The 17,414-nt window shown below is 32.5% G+C and overlaps 1 protein-coding gene across 1 annotated transcript; it reads left to right on the forward strand.

Moving 5' to 3' along the window:
* The first annotated feature begins 2,385 nt into the window (after window positions 1-2,385).
* Window positions 2,386-16,979, forward strand: LOC143073644 (short/branched chain specific acyl-CoA dehydrogenase, mitochondrial-like). The gene is made up of 11 exons (XM_076249331.1): window positions 2,386-2,444; window positions 5,628-5,790; window positions 7,416-7,516; window positions 8,223-8,429; window positions 9,970-10,140; window positions 12,029-12,154; window positions 14,138-14,230; window positions 14,654-14,743; window positions 14,909-15,046; window positions 15,390-15,489; window positions 15,906-16,979. Exons 1-11 carry the CDS (start codon window positions 2,421-2,423, stop codon window positions 15,974-15,976), a joined length of 1,284 nt encoding a protein of 427 aa, XP_076105446.1. The 5' UTR covers window positions 2,386-2,420; the 3' UTR covers window positions 15,977-16,979.
* The last annotated feature ends 435 nt before the right edge of the window (window positions 16,980-17,414 follow it).

Genomic DNA, 17,414 nt, shown 5'->3' on the forward strand with positions numbered 1-17,414 from the left:
TCGGGTTGATGCTCTTTGACACATTCCCCATTTCCATTCTCAATTTTATTACTTCAATAAATGTCTGTTCTAAAATGTTTTTGAATATGCGTGCAAATGTATATTGGCTTTATTACTTTCAGTAATTATTGAGAAAATGTAATAGAAGTGACAGAATTCATCATAATAGCGTTTCAATAATTTCATAATGTAATTGGGTAGATTTCTCACCCCTGAGTTTTTTGTTATTGAAACGCGAGTCTGGTGTACACAATGTTAATACTGCACGGTATCTTTGATGAGTTAACTCTAGTAATGTATCTATCACCCTATAAAATGCAATCAAGTTATGTAACATTGTAGCGAGTAAGTCAATCTAATCAAAATATAGAACTCTATTTCGTTATACTCAATCTCAATATATCGTATGGAGTATAACGAAATCAGAGTTGGAAAATCTTAAGTACCTTCGGCTTATTAATTTAGCATTTTACTTTGAACGTAATTGATATCATTATCTATTTTTGTTGTTTACTTTGTACAATCATCAGATCCCGTCAGGAAGGACGACAATATTGAATAAAAAAAGGTGTTCCATTTCAATATCGCATAACAAAATGTTAAACCAATCATCCGGGCTATCAGTAAATTAATTAAAACAGTAATATTATGATTACTGAAGAAAGAGGATAGAAATAAAAGAGCAATCTATATCCCTTTGATATAACATAAGTTAATGATGTTGCACTGAACATTGTCCTTGCTTGTATGTTCTAGTGTGTGCTTTCCATTAAAAGTGTTATGGGTAATGATTAGTGTCAATGCTGTGATTTACACTAATTGCTCATAAAAATGAAATCTCTACAAAACAAATTGAAGTAAGCCGATATTATCATGTGTACCGTTAATGCTATTATCATAAAATACATCATTGTGTCCATTTTGGTACTAAAGAAAGGTAAAAGATAACTGTGTCGTTAGTATGAAAGAATTTTGAGAAGACAATAACAATCAAAACCAAGGAGTAAACAAAGATTCACAAAAGCAAAGGACATTTACATCAACAGTTATAAATAATAATTAAGAAACAACACGAGAAATTATCCATAATGAACATAATCCAACGACGACCGTCTTAACATGTTTTGGGTATATTAATATTGGAATTGTTCTGTAATTTGTCATTTTGATAGAACTAAAGATTCTGGACTGATGACTGAAATGCAGAATGACGACTAGAATTAAAGACCATGCGTATAGCATAGATTTTGCTCATCATTTAACTTCGCACATCAACCTCACTGTTCGAACAGCTGTATCACGTCCATTATATAATGTCAGTAAAATCAAAGGTCAAATTAGATAACGAACGAAGCGAGAGAAATGAAAAGATGCAATCTGATTAAAATATAGATCTCTGATTTCGTTATACTCAAATCAACAAACTCCGAAACAGTGGTGACGTTGCTTCGCTAAACTATCAAGTTAGCGTAGTAAAGAGGACGTAACTATGCAAATACATTAAGTATCTGAAAGATTCCCGGGTATCCTTGGTTTATAACATTTAATGTTTCCTGCAGATTGTTAGGAATGTTATCAAATATCCAGTCCATTTTGTTAACCATCTCCGAATTTCGATCTTGAAATTCGTCTTTTGTAACATGGGCATCGTCTGCATTCCATTAAAGATTGTGTCCCCAACAGCTAAAGTAAGTTGGTCAATGTTTTTTGGGATTAACTTTTGTGCGATATAACGTGGCTCTGCTGTCAGAAGTCTTGTATTCAACTCTGTTATAAAATGATCGACGAAAGGTAGATACATGTTCAGTTTCATAAGAATGAATTGATGTCCATGGATGCCAAAGAAGCAACACTATGAATCCACCTATTCGCCAGAAGCTTTTTGGGGTGTTTATTGTAAATAATGTAACATTTCAACTTATTGTTACTTATCCAATGTGTCTTTTTCCATTCCATACGATATTCCTATAGTTATTAGTTTTGACTCTATTATTATTTTCCACAATAGAGGGTCAAAATTTACATTTTCAGTTGTCCTCCATTCGTTTTATGTGTTTGAGCTTTTGATTTTGACAATGGACTGTCCGTTTTGAATTTTCCTTGGAGTTCAATATCTTTGATATTTTACTAAATTACTTTTGCATCAGCCATCAGAGGGGCCTTCGCACCCCTTGTTTATCTTGTACTCATTTCGGTAATAGACCCGATTTGAATTTCGCAAAATATATGAAATACGAACTTCAAATTAACCATATTATTCATTATATTTTGACATATTTATCAATATTACTTATTTAGGTTACACATAAACCGGTTTAATACACACTTATAAACAAGGTGCCATCCTATAACATATTTTTTTTTAAATTTGTAAGTGAAATCGTTTTGTTCAAACTGATTTGATTTCGAAAATTAGAATCATGGCGTCTTTAAAGTCCGTCTCGGTAAGAAAGTTATGTAAAATTGAAAATTATGTTTGTTTGTATATTCTATGAGACCCGTTATTACTGGGATACCTTCTTTTTTTGTCTGTTCAAGATATTTCTTATGAGAGGGTATGCCGTCTAATATGAATAGATTTTTAAATGACCCTTTGGCTTTATTAGATTTTGGTTATATAAATTTGTTTTCAGGATCTCTAAACAGCTACATCGTTATCACCAATTATATCTTACAAATTACATAGCGGAACAGCATTACAATTAAATAATGATTCCTGGAAAAAACATAGTCAGAAACAGGTTGGGAACAAACCCTCTGTATGGTGATTATACCTGTAATAGAGGGATAATCCTTCTATAGATGGGTAATAATATGAGGCAGGAATTACCTGTGAATGGGAACGAAGTCTATGATTTTTTTTTTAAATTAACAATGTTAAAAAGAGAAACGGAAATACCGTAACGTTTCCGATTTTGGTTCTGTTGTTAGGGATTTTAGTTGTGACATTATTTAAGTTATGACGTACGTCATATTCAATGTAAACAAAGAAACGCTGTCATTACGTTTTTTTAATAACAAACATTTTTTTTTAAATGAATTAGTATTAGTTCCTTTCTTAAACTGATAAATATACATTTTATTCAAAGTCTCATGTAAACAAGACCGGAAACGGAAGTAGATTTCTGCGCAGATCCGGAAATTCAAAAACGCAACAACAAAAAAATTGAACGATTTTGAGTTCATTAGTACAATGAAAAATTCTGGAAATTTTCCCGATTTTAAAAAAAAAAAATTTATTGAATTTTCTACTGTAATAGGGGACTCTGTTATACCTCTATAGAGTTTTTTTTTGTTTAGACTCGATTTAAATCAAAATAGAGCATAATGGTATTCTCTACTTATTATGGCAGTAACCTGGAACAGTTGATGTACTTAATTTAATATGCACATGCCCAGTTTGATGCTTATCTGACAATATATAAAATCTATTGTTCACCATGATTGAAAGCTGTGATGATCAGGTAAATTCTACTCACTTATGCCTCACTGAACAGAATTTCTATTGTTAGATTTAACATGAAATTTAAAGGCAGGGTTGGCAAAAACCCGGGTTTTATGAGTATTGTCCAGCCCAGTGGGAAATACTGGGAAAACCCGGGTTTTACTGGGTTTTAGTGGGTAATACTGGGCAATACTGGGTAATATAAAATATTTGTCTGAATTTTAAAGAGGATTCAGTGATAAACACAAATGAAATACATTCAATAAGATATTTATACCCTATTTTGTTTGTTTAGCATTTGTCTAGATTGGCAAACTGTAAATAGAAAGCAAATATATATCATTTTTTTTCAAATGAATATAAAAAAATGTAGCTCCTATTAAGAATTAACAATTACATATATTAAAGAAACATCACATTTAAATAATGTATATGTACTGTCACTAATTAATAAGTAATTATTCAGATAGAACACAGATTTGTTTATGTAACAATAATTAGTCCTTTTAATTAACAGTCCTTTCAGATAGAACACAGATTTGTTTATGTAACAATAATCAGTCCTTTCAATTTTATAAGTGTTATAAATGGCATGACCCTGTAGGGTGTTTATTTAGCAATATGAATGTACAAAAAAATGTATAACAATTAAAATTAACAGTTCACTTAAACACTGCAATAAAATGCATTTTTCAAAGTTTGGATTATTGAAACAATACTTGGGAATTAAAAGGTATCTTTAAATGTGCAAATCTTGTATTCTGCCTACATATAAAATTAATAGAGAAGAGAATGAAATTGAATTTTCTAGAAATGACTGTCAATGGTTATCTGTATAAAAAGTATATATTTAGCTGTTATACTATGAAACTATAACAAGTCTTTACTATTTTGTGTTAAAATAAGCTTAAAAATTCATATTGCCCAGTAATTCCCACTATTACCCATTTCTGGGAGTATTGCCCAGCGCGGGAAAACCCGGGTTTTCCCGCCCGGGAATTCCCGGGTGGGCAATACTTTGCCAACCCTGTTTAAAGGTCAACTATTCCTTTTGTTGTTGATCAGGTGTTCAGATAGGTTTACAATAGATTGCAAGGTTTGTCACTTTAGCAGAAAACTGGTTATCCCTATTTTTAGTAAAGTGCATATGTTGATGCATATAATGCTAGAGATTATAGCCAATATAACTAAAAAATGCCATTCTGCCCTTATTTGCTTTAAATCCAGTGCAAACAAAAATACAGCCCTATAGAGGGATAATTTTATCCCTCTAACATGTTAAAGAAGGATTATCCCTCTATAGAGGTATAATCACCATACAGGGGATTTGTTCCCAACCTGAGAAATGTATATCACTGTGTTCTTGTACCTTTTGGAATGTGGCAGAATTCTTCCAAAAATCATCATCAATAAGATAAGTCGGTTAACATTGTAAGCAAGAGACTGATGAAACTACTTAGAAAATGGAGAGATTAGAAACCAATTTTATCTGTTTTGATTAAACCTATATTCTATGTTATCAGAAAGTACCATTATTTCATTGTTGCTCATGATAAATCAGAAACTAATTTTACAAAACAAAAATGAACAAAATAAAAAGAAATAGATACTCTTCATCGTCCTTTATAATAGTTCGATAAGTTGGCTCGTCCTGTAGTTATTCCTGCAGCCAGAATTGCACGTGTTAGGTAGGAACATCTATATTAAAAAATCGTCCATATGCTAGGAAGGAATATTAGGCTACATTTTATCAAGTACCAGGAGAAGAGTAAAATAGTAAATTGCTGCAAACTTAAATCGACGTCAAAGTGTCTGATTTCAACGTTACGTTGAATTGAATGTTACGTTAGAACACATTTCATGTGTTACCATTATTGAAATTTCTCAACTAATTTTTCACCGATCGTTTTCAAATTTTTTACATTGAGTTGGCATAAGTGTTTATTAATAAAAAATCTTATAATTCATAATTTTTGCCATAAGGGTCGTTTTTGCTTGTCGGGCGTCATCTATATATGTATATTTTTGTAGCTGCCATGCTCTGGGAGTATTTTTCTTGTTTTTCAGTCACTTCTAAGAAGAGCTGTCCAACAGTGTCCCAGAGGATGGAGCCAAAGATTGTAAATATATATTTTTGTAGCTGCCATGCTCTGAGAGTTTTACATGTATTCATGTTTTTCAGTCACTTCTAAGAAGAGCTGTCAAACAGTGTCCAAGAGGATGGAGCCAAAGATTGTACAGCATGTCAGCTTCAGGTCACAAAGTTCCATCTTCACATGGAGGTGAACAAAGAAATCTGCCAGTTGACTTGTTGTCTGACGAAGAAAAGATGATGAAGGAAACAGGTTTGTATTTCATTGTACATGGTCCGAGGACACAGTTATCGTCCTTTAGTTTTCATTGTACATGGTCTGAGGACACAGTTATCGTCCTTTAGTTTTCATTGTACATGGTCCGAGGACACAGTTATCGTCCTTTAGTTTTCATTGTACATGGTCTGAGGACACAGTTATCGTCCTTTAGTTTTCATTGTACATGGTCTGAGGACACAGTTATCGTCCTTTAGTTTTCATTGTACATGGTCCAAGGACACAGTTATCGTCCTTTAGTTTTCATTGTTTACGAATATAGTCCCTAGTGTGAACAGTGTATAACTCGCATTTTTTATTTGATACACTTTCCCAATTTATTTCTTGATATTTAATGCATAAAATATTAAGTAGGGGGATGAAATTACATGTTAGTACAAATGATTGCTGAATCTTTATGTTAAGTAGTGAAATGGTCCAGTTAAAAAAATACAAATTTTATTACGTCTGAAGCTTTCAAACTGAATTTTACACCCCCTTAACACATAATTTTCAATATTTTGTGTCAGAGCTGTTAGAAGTTTCTATAATTTTGATATTATTTGCACCACTAGTAGTACACTACACTGTAAAAATCTTTTTGAGAAAGAGCAGGTGTGTTTTTTTTTAATTTGAATTTATTGTCTAATAGAAATGCACTAGGAAATAACTGTGTTCTCTGGCCACATGCATGTCTGACTCTCTAATTAAAAAAATAATCAGTCAATTTAAAAAGCAAATGGCAATCTTTCACTCACTAATAAAAATAAAATTAAAATGTTCCTTCCTGTCAAAATCTTAGGTCATAATAACTTTACAAACTTTTTTTGAATTTTGTTGAATTTCAGCATTAACTAAAAATGACATCATTGAAACTGTCTTAATGTCACAAGCTACATCATGTAAAATATATATCATGACTTATTCCAATCAAATGAAAGTTAGACCCCAAGCTCTGGTGTCTTATTTGCATCAGAAATATTTGTGTATTTGGGTTGCAGTCTCATCGAAATATACTCCAGATTTCCTTCATTCATATTTTAAAAACGAAACAATGGTTTATCACTTTGAGATTATGAGACAGGAGAGTTTGACTCTTTGTTGATGCAATATGCATAAAATATATTGCAAAATATTCAACACCAGAAGTGGGTGTTGCTCACTTATGTTCTTTGTTTTTTTTATAGTAAGTAAGTAAGTAAATAGTTTATTATAGTGTCACGATCCAATATACATCATCATATACAATATAAAAATCTTTTAACCATATTAGATCCCTGCCTTTAAGACATATGAGACACTTTCACTCTTTTCAAACTAAAAAATATATACTATAATGTAAAATAAATATTTAAATTATAAAACTTTTCATGATACTAAAAATTCTAAAAACTCCTTTAAGTTCATTTATCATGTTTATACAATCAATAAAGATTAAAAATTTACAGATTTATCTTCCTACGTTTAAACGTAAGATGCAATATCTTGTCTAATAAAAGCATGATCACAGTTCATAATAAAATCAAATTTTCATCAGATTTAAAAGCATTAAAAGTATTGTTCAGAACAATAATATAATTAAAAAGTTCTTTTCTTATATCTGAGTAAAAATTTATATTTAGTGGCTAAAATGGCAGCAGAAAAGATCCAACCTTTGGTCAGAGAGATGGATGCAAACAGTCGTTTGGACTCATCAGTGCTTCAAGCTTTGTTTGATAATGGGGTAATTGTAAAACATACGTATACATGATTCCAGATTTTCACTTTATGTTCAAAAACTTTTGAATAAAATTGAGAATGAAAATGAGGAATGTGCCAAAGAGACAACAACCCGACCATAGAGCAGACAACAGCAGAAGGTCACCAACAGGTCTTCAATGCAACGAAAAATTCCCGCACCCGGAGGCGCCCTTCAGCTGGCCCCTAAACAAATATTTACTAGTTCAGTGATAATGAATGCCATACTAAACTCCAAATTGTACACAAGAAACTAAAAGTTAAATTAATACAAGACTAACAAAGGCAAGAGGCTCCTGACTTGGGACAAGCGGCGGGGGTAAACATGTTTGTGTGATCTCAACCCTCCCCCTATACCACTAGCCAATGCAGAAAAGTAAATGTATGTTTTTACGTACATCATTTTGATTGTACATGTATGTAAGTATGGTCTTTAAAGCTGAATTTGGGTTGGTATGTGCTGCCGCATAATGTGCATTTAAGATTTTAATAAAAATGGTAATGTAAACAGTGCACCACTTTTATATGCCTACTACATGTACATTTAAGAGGGCATGAAGCTTAAAGAATTCAGTTATTTACCGCACATGTGTATATGAAATAGAAAAAAAATTATTGCATGATCTTGAATGGATTGTATCCCGTTAATTTACAATTGAACAATTTTGACCTTATATTATTTTCATCTTTAGCTGATGGGTATAGAAATAGACCCAGAGTATGGAGGCACTGGTTCAACATTTTTTATAGCCAATCTGATTATAGAGGAATTAGCTAAAGTGGATGCCTCAGTCAGTGTATTAGTAGATGTACATAATACATTGATAAACAACTTGATACAAAAATTGGGAACACAGGAACAGAAAGACAGATATCTTCCTCGACTTGCAACTGACACTGTAGGTTATTGTATGTTTTGTTTATGACCACAATAGTGTAACATCACAACATAGAAAGTCACACTATAAAATATCAATTGTAATGGCTTTACTCAATGAAAAGACATATAAACACAAACATGAAAGGCCAGCTGCAGGACGCCTCCGGGTGCGGGAATTTCTCGCTACATTGAAGACCTGTTGGTGACCCTCTGCTGTTGTTTTTTATTTGGTCGGGTTGTTGTCTCTTTGACACATTCCCCATTTCCATTCTCAATTTTACATTTATACACTGAACGAAAAATTTTGATCCATGACACAAAGTAAATACAAATCAATAAAATAAGGGTAAATATATTAAATAATTTCAGAAAAACTACTACAACTTTGAATAATATGCTGCCAATTAAATAATAATTAGGTAAATGAAAATAATTTTGTTCAGTGTGGGAGAACGGAAATATTTTTTACAAAATATAAATGATTTTGTTGTTCATAGTACGACAATAGGAGTGAAAATGTAAAGTCAATAATTAAAGCTGGTATATATTAAAAATATAGAGATGAGATATAACATTAAATAACAATGCATTACAAATTGTATCAACAGGTCAAATTAACATGAAAAATGATTTGAGAGTAGTCACAGTTACTTAAAGCTAGTTAGTATTAAAAAACAATTAATAATAAAAAAAACATGCATTCTGAGACTATATTTGTAATTAGATATAGGAAGATGTGGTGTGAGTGCCAATGAGACAACTCTCCATCCAAATAACAATTCATAAAAGTAAACCATTATAGGTAAATGTATGGCCTTCAATGTACATTATATGAGTATTATAAAGACATAAGAATAGTAAGATAGGTAGATGTTAGATTAGGAGACAATAATAGAAAAAAACACATGTTTTCAGGAAACAAATTGTAGATTTCAAATAGACAGTATCTACATTGTCAATTATCTAGTGTTATTCTGTCTGTTTCTAGGCAAGTTAGAATATCTTAGACATTGATTTATAGATCTTGTTTTTATCCTGCAATCAGCATTAATAAAGCAAAGTGAATTATGATTAATTATGATGGGTAGAAAGATGATTGTTTAATTTTCCACTTATTATGTATCATGATGTCACAATGATAACGTGGCGATTAGCCCAGTAAAAACAAATGTGTATGATTGCTCATATAAAGTAGCATGACTTATTGCTAAATTTAATTGTATTCCATGATTTATACAAGGCAATATTTTTTGCTGAGTTGCGACATTCAAATGTAGTCGAATCTCAACCTTAATTATGATGGATGATGTTTAGTATTATAGATTTTAACATTTAAGTTTACAGATTTTATTGGATGAGCTGTAAACAGTGCCTCTTTAGACAATGCTCAATAAAGCACAGAAGATTCATGATGATTTTGATGTTTCCCGATCATTGTCCTAATTTTTATGCTCTGGATATTATTCAACTGTTTACCGATAAGTCTACAGGTTATACCAGAGATGCCCAATTATTAGCCTTAATGTTTTAAATTTATGGCACAATTTTTGTTTAAACAGGTTGGTAGTTTTTGTTTATCTGAGACAGAATCAGGGTCTGATGCTTTTGCCATGAAAACCTCAGCAGTGAAAAATGGAGATTACTATACAATAAATGGCACAAAGATCTGGATAACTAATGCTGAACATGCTGGCTTGTTTATGGTCATGGCTAATGCTGACCCTACAAAGGTAGGTCTGGATAACTAATGCTGAACATGCTGGCTTATTTATGGTCATGTCTAATGCAGACCCTACAAAGGTAGGTCTGGATAACTAATGCTGAACATGCTGGCTTATTTATGGTCATGTCTAATGCAGACCCTACAAAGGTAGGTCTGGATAACTAATGCTGAACATGCTGGCTTATTTATGGTCATGTCTAATGCAGACCCTACAAAGGTAGGTCTGGATAACTAATGCTGAACATGCTGGCTTATTTATGGTCATGTCTAATGCTGACCCTACAAAGGTAGGTCTGGATAACTAATGCTGAACATGCTGGCTTATTTATGGTCATGGCTAATGCTGACTCTACAAAGGTAGGTCTGGATAACTAATGCTGAACATGCTGGCCTATTTATGGTCATGGATAATGCTGACCCTACAAAGGTAGGTCTGGATAACTAATGCTGAATATACTGGCTTATTAATGGTCATGGCTAATGCTGACCCTACAAAGGTAGGCCTGGATAACTAATGCTGAACATGCTGACTTATTTATGGTCATGGCTAATGCTGACCCTACAAAGGTAGGCCTGGATAACTAATGCTGAACATGCTGGCTTGTTTATGGTCATGGCTAATGCTGACCCTACAAAGGTAGGTCTGGATAACTAATGCTGAATATACTGGCTTATTAATGGTCATGGCTAATGCTGACCCTACAAAGGTAGGACCCTACAAAGGTAGGCCTGGATAACTAATGCTGAACATGCTGACTTATTTATGGTCATGGCTAATGCTGACCCTACAAAGGTAGGCCTGGATAACTAATGCTGAATATACTGGCTTATTTATGGCCATGGCTAATGCTGACCCTACAAAGGTAGGTCTGGATAACTAATGCTGAACATGCTGGCTTATTAATGGTCATGGCTAATGCTGACCCTACAAAGGTAGGCCTGGATAACTAATGCTGAACATGCTGGCTTATTTATGGTCATGGCTAATGCTGACCCTACAAAGGTAGGTCTGGATAACTAATGCTGAATATGCTGGCTTATTAATGGTCATGGCTAATGCTGACCCTACAAAGGTAGGTCTGGATAACTAATGCTGAACATGCTGGCTTATTAATGGTCATGGCTAATGCTGACCCTACAAAGGTAGGCCTGGATAACTAATGCTGAACATGCTGGCTTATTTATGGTCATGGCTAATGCTGACCCTACAAAGGTAGGTCTGAATAACTAATGCTGAACATGCTGGCTTATTAATGGTCATGGCTAATGCTGACCCTACAAAGGTAGGTATAAAATACAATTATTCATCTTCTATCAGAAATAGAGTCTTTTTATTCCCCCAATAGTCCATTTGCCAATTACTCATACTTTTTTAACAAATTACTTCCCTTTGTCAATCTTAAGACTGGTTCGATACCGGACAATATTTGGCTTTTGCCAATGCAAAGTATGATGAATTGAAAATGATGTATCGGCGGTTTAACTAATTTTTCATGAAAAATAAGTTCTGATGTTGTAAGTATTTAGCTAAACGACAAATTAATGTAATTAAAAGATTTCAAAACCTTCAAGATAACTCACATTATGCACAGGTAAATTTGCTCTTTCTGCTAACTCTCCATTGTTAATAAAAATTAATGTCCCTCATAAGGGAGATAACTAAAAAAAGGTCTCTAATTACAGATCAATTACGGGAATTGGCAAATGGACTGTTGTTTGGTATAAAATTTATTAAATAACAAATAGTTTAAAATAACTATTGAATTTCGTTGCAAATCAATTACAGTACATGTACAAATGACTGATTATGTAATCAAATTTGAAACCAATTTTATTATCAAAATTCCAAATATTGTGCTTCCTTTTTTTTATATTGTGATTGACGTTTGTTTCAGGGTTATAAAGGAATTACCACATTTCTTGTTGACCGAGATACTGAAGGTTTATCTCTTGGTAAGAAGGAGGACAAACTTGGTATTAGAGCAAGTAGCACATGTCCTGTACATTTTGACAATGTAAAGGTAATTATATACAGTGAAAACTGGCTTAACCGAATCCTGCATAAACCGAAAACATGAATAAACCAAACATGTTCTTAAGTACTGTCATATCAAACTGTATGCGGTGTGAACCTGGTAAAACTGAACATCAGCCAAAGCCGAAGAGATTCGGTTTAAAAAGGTTACAATATATATTCATCTAAAGTAGTCATTTAAACTAATGAAGTTGCAAGCTATTGTACGCTTTTAAAAAGGTAACCATATGGGCTTTATGAGAAAACCCCACAACATTTAGTAATATTAAAGCCTCCTATACACGACTAAATGTAGGCAACACAAAACACAAAAAAGTTTTACCAATCTTGTAGCTGTAACGTGTTATATTTAAAGGTTCCAGCCAGTAATGTGTTAGGACAGGTTGGAATGAAATACAGATGCTTTATATTTAAAGGTTCCAGCCAGCAGGGGCGTAGCTACCCGGAGGCACGACAGCACATGCATCCACGTCGTTTTCACAAAACAAAAAACAAAAACAAAAAAGCAGAAGAGAGAAGGATGAGTTGGTCAATCGGAATCGGAAACTGTTGGTGTCTTTTCCGTCTATCCCGGATATTAGTTTGACAACCAAGTTACAAGTGTTGATGAAGCTGTTCATTCAGAAAAAGATCGTAGCTCCGAAGTTGCGTTCACATTGATTCGGCATTCAAAAAAAGAAATGGCAAAATAAAAATTTATAAATTGAATGTTAAAGGAAACACCTATGTTGTCACTTTTTTTTAATTGATGAAATATCATTAAATAACGACTTTTGGTTTCAAAATAAATTTTTTTTTGGAGATTATGACAAAATCGGAAGGTTACTTGTATCTTTTACAAGATTTTTACTTTTGAATTTGTAATACTCAGTCTAAGAATAAGATATGTAGTTTTGGAGCACATTTTACAGTGTACAGTTCATCAGTTTGGAATGAGATGTGCCAATCGGCATTAATTATCAGATCCCTTCAATATCGTTGAAAATATGCCGAGGCGATGTGGTTGACAGACTACCGGAGACAATCACCCTGCAACCACGCCAAAACAGTATTGGAAAGTCTCATTATTTTTTGCGTTCATATACCATTTGATAAGGCAACTGGACAGTGGAGTCGCGTCAAGTTATCAGAAAATCGCTTCTTTGTGCTGTATCTGCTTCATCGTGTTGTAGGAAATATCACAAACGAACAAATCTCAATATTGTCTGAAACATACGAAACTGACCTAGCATGTAATTTTGACGAATTCAATTGGGAGGTCGCTCGATGTCGAACACGTACGCTGGTTTATAACATCTCGTGAGTGCTACCATGCCATGATGGCCCTGAGATCTATCAGTCACGGTACTACGTATGTAATTGAAAACAAATGTACGATCAACAATGAACAACGAAATTTACATAGCATTACTGCATATTCATCAGGATTTGAGTGTGAATGTTGACAAAGTAATAGAGAAGTTTGTTTCTGCCCAGACCCGAAGAGCAGATTTTGGACAATTTTGAGTAAATTCTGTATCACAAATATGTGTTGTTTATGTATTACTATATTCAGAAGATTTTTTTAATAGTTTTACATTCATAAATTTTTATCTACATATAGCTCCTTTTTAAACCGTCCTATGACCGAAAACCGAAAAAAAAAAAATCTGCATAATAGGGTCCCAAACATTTTTCGCCTCCCTCCGCTCGGCAGTAGTTGCTTCCACATCGTTTCTTTCTAGCTACACCCCTGGCCAGTAATGTGTTAGGACAGGTTGGAATGGGATACAGATATGCTTTTGAGATATTGATGCTTTATATTTAAAGGTTCCAGCCAGTAATGTGTTAGGACAGGTTGGAATGGGATACAGATATGCTTTTGAAATATTGATGCTTTATATTTAAAGGTTCCAGCCAGTAATGTGTTAGGACAGGTTGGAATGGGATGTAGATATGCTTTTGAGATATTGATGCTTTATACTTACAGGTTCCAGCCAGTAATGTATTAGGACAGGTTGGAATGGGATATAGATATGCTATTGAGATATTGAATGAAGGAAGAATTGGCATTGCATCTCAGGTAGGTTAAACTTTTTTTATGTTTAGGTAAAAAGTAACATATACCAGTTAGCATCAACAGATTGATTAATTGTAAACTCTTCATAGGTTGCCTTTTTCTGCATCTTTTTTTTTATATAAGGTTTTACTAGTAAATAATTTCAAATATATGAATAAAAAGAAATATTAGTTATATGACAGGAAGACTGTAAAACATTATAATAATGTTTTCAGTTCATCATGCAGTCTTCATCAAAAGTCAAGTGTGTATGCAATATGTCAAACAGAAAATCGGCCAGAGTCTAAAAAAATGTAGATGAATTAATAGAAAATATTAAAGTCCTACCAGCACCACCAGTACTGACATAAAACACTTAGAAATAGCCCAGAAATAAAAAACAACCTCTGCCAATATAAATATTTATATTTTGTTATCTCTTTACAGATGTTAGGGCTTGCAGAAGGATGCTTTAATAACACAGTGCCATACACTAAAGAGAGGAAACAGTTTGGTAGAAGAATCTGGGACTTTCAGGTAATATTCAGATCCAAATTATTAAAACAGTAATTTATGTATCAGCAAAATATTATGAAAAATCTATGGATTTAAAATTGGAGATTTCATGATTTTAAGAGAAATTATATATTTGCTTTTGGCACACTCAAATCATCATCATTGTAATATAATTATGATTTACAGGCAATGCAGCACCAGATAGCTCATGTTGCCACTCAGATTGAGGCTTGTCGTCTGCTGGTGTATAATGCTGCAAGAAGGAAAGAAGCAGGAGAACCATTTGTTAAGGAAGCAGCAATGGCAAAACTTTATGCTTCAGAGGTATTTAATATCGACTTTAAAACTATTGAATATCTTCCCTTCTTTTCCATGTTTTCTAGATCAGCTATAATAGTAGTAATGCATATTTGATTTGATGTGCCTATAGAAACACTCAACTGTATATCTGAAACAAAGAGAGTTTCAAGTTTTTACTGTTGTATATTTTTTTTAAGGATTTTGCATATACAGAGACATAGTTTTTAAACATTTTAGAAAAAATTGAGTTTTTAGGAAAACATTATCATGATTTGTGAAACAATTGTATAATTGTGTATCCTTATAAGAAAAAGCAGTGTGTTTACTTTTGTTAATATTAATCTTTATTGATGAAATAATTTAACAGGTTGCCTCCTTAACAACAACAAAGTGTATTGAGTGGATGGGTGGTGTTGGATTTACAAAAGATTACCCCATAGAAAAATATTACAGAGACTGTAAAATAGGTAATATACATACTCATATTTATACTAGGTTTTTTATTGAACATTTTCTCTTATCTTAATTTATTTTCTCTACTGGCCTGAACAAAAAGACAAATGCCATCTTTTATCACTCTTGTAACTGCATTCTCATGTCATATTAAACAAGTTGGACAATATTGCAATAATTAATTTCACATTTTAGTCTATCCTTCAAAATGCACAATGATAAATGTACGCAATTATTTCTTAATTTGCAGAAGCACAGTTATAATTCTACAACAGATGGTTCAACATTTGAACATTTTTTATCTGAGTATTTACGCCATTTGTAAAAATTTCTTTATCTTTTAATATAGTTTCTAGATAAGTATTTTCTATCATAAAGGGTATCTTGTACAAGGGAGACATTTTTTTATTATCTGCATTCTGTTTTTTAGGTACAATATATGAAGGAACGTCAAACATTCAGTTGAACACTATTGCTAAATGTATTGAAGCTGAATCTTGATGGGATTGTGAACATGCCATTGAAGTTTGCCATCAGATTTGTATCAAGACATAGCATTACAATGATTTTGTGTTACAGAAAAAAGACTGGGACTGCTGAATCTCTTAAATAAAGTAAAACTGTGATATGTATGTGTGTGTATAATGTTACAGTCAATCTATTTCAATGTGTGTCAAAAACAAAAAAGCTGTGAATTTGCTAGAAAGACTGTGAATTAACTGTAATATTTGTTGACTTCACATTGAAGGGGAAAGTAGTAATTATATTTTAATCAAATCATGGAATATGTCAAATAAAGGATGAAAGACTAACAAGCAAGGACTCTTATAATTTATGGACAGAGTTCATGCTAAAACAGCTTTGTGGCTGTAGATTTTTTTTTATATAACATGAAATAAGATGTGTTTATTTATTGTGGTATTTATTGTTTTTCATTTATAAACAAAATATTCTAGATTTTCATAGAAAAAGATATTTATGTGTTATTCTCATTATCCTCAAAATATGGTAGATGTATTTAAGTTAAATGGTAACCTTGTAAACAAGTTGTTTTTATCAAAATTGGAACAAAATGTCTCAGGAAAAAATATATTAGAATTTGTAAACAAACATGAAGTATAACTCCATGTGTTGAACCAATGCTGTTGTGTTTACTTCAATAAAGTCTACTAAAGTGTTTGCCTTGGTTTGCAGCGATATCAACTTGTGAAAAATTTGATTAAGGCCATCAAATTCTAGTCAAATTTCAGTTGTATAATGTTAAGTTTATGGGTATAAATTTCTTTTATTTGTAGAATTTATTAACAAATTCATGATGCATTATTAAAGTATTCACATTTCTATGAAGATTTTAAGTTATGATTATTGAATATATAGTAAGGAAAATAAGGCATTTTTTAATTAATGGTAATTTGTTATTGTATGTGTGAATTTTTAATGTCGTTATATTTTTCACTGAATCATGTATTTGACTAAAAACTAAATAAAAGAGTTATAAAGTGTTCATTATATTTTTGAAATTAGGGGGAATAGTTTTTACCAGCGCAGCAAAAGGCAAATAAACTCATCATAGATACCAGGACTAAATGTTGTATATATGCCAGACGCGCGTTTCGTCTACTAAAGACTCATCAGTGATGCTCGAATCCAAAAAAAGTTAAAAAGGCCAAATGAAGTACGAAGTTGAAGAGCATTGAGGACCAAAATTCCTAAAAGCAGATATGATAATTGATGAACTTGGTTGACCCATCTGTCTGAAAGATACACTTGGTCTGAAGCTTCATAATGTTGAGTTGTACATGTTTATCAAATTTTACCTAGGCAGTGCAGCCACTTTCTGTTTGTTGATAGTGTGAAATTAACATTCATCGTACAAGGAAAATTTGTTGTCCTAAGTTTTCTTGCCTTTAAGAAGGGGATTTATCAGATATGTCTCAGT

This window comes from Mytilus galloprovincialis, chromosome 4 (assembly GCF_965363235.1).
Source record: "Mytilus galloprovincialis chromosome 4, xbMytGall1.hap1.1, whole genome shotgun sequence".
In the NCBI taxonomy this organism is placed as follows: Eukaryota; Metazoa; Mollusca; class Bivalvia; order Mytilida; family Mytilidae; genus Mytilus; species Mytilus galloprovincialis.

Excerpts from the sequence above, each read along its gene's own strand:
- LOC143073644 (XM_076249331.1), top strand. The coding sequence starts at position 2,421 with ATGGCGTCTTTAAAGTCCGTCTCG. Across the intron at positions 5,791-7,415 it reads AAAGATGATGAAGGAAACAG|TGGCTAAAATGGCAGCAGAA; the intron begins GTTTGTATTTCA and ends ATTTATATTTAG. Across the intron at positions 15,490-15,905 it reads TTACAGAGACTGTAAAATAG|GTACAATATATGAAGGAACG; the intron begins GTAATATACATA and ends TCTGTTTTTTAG.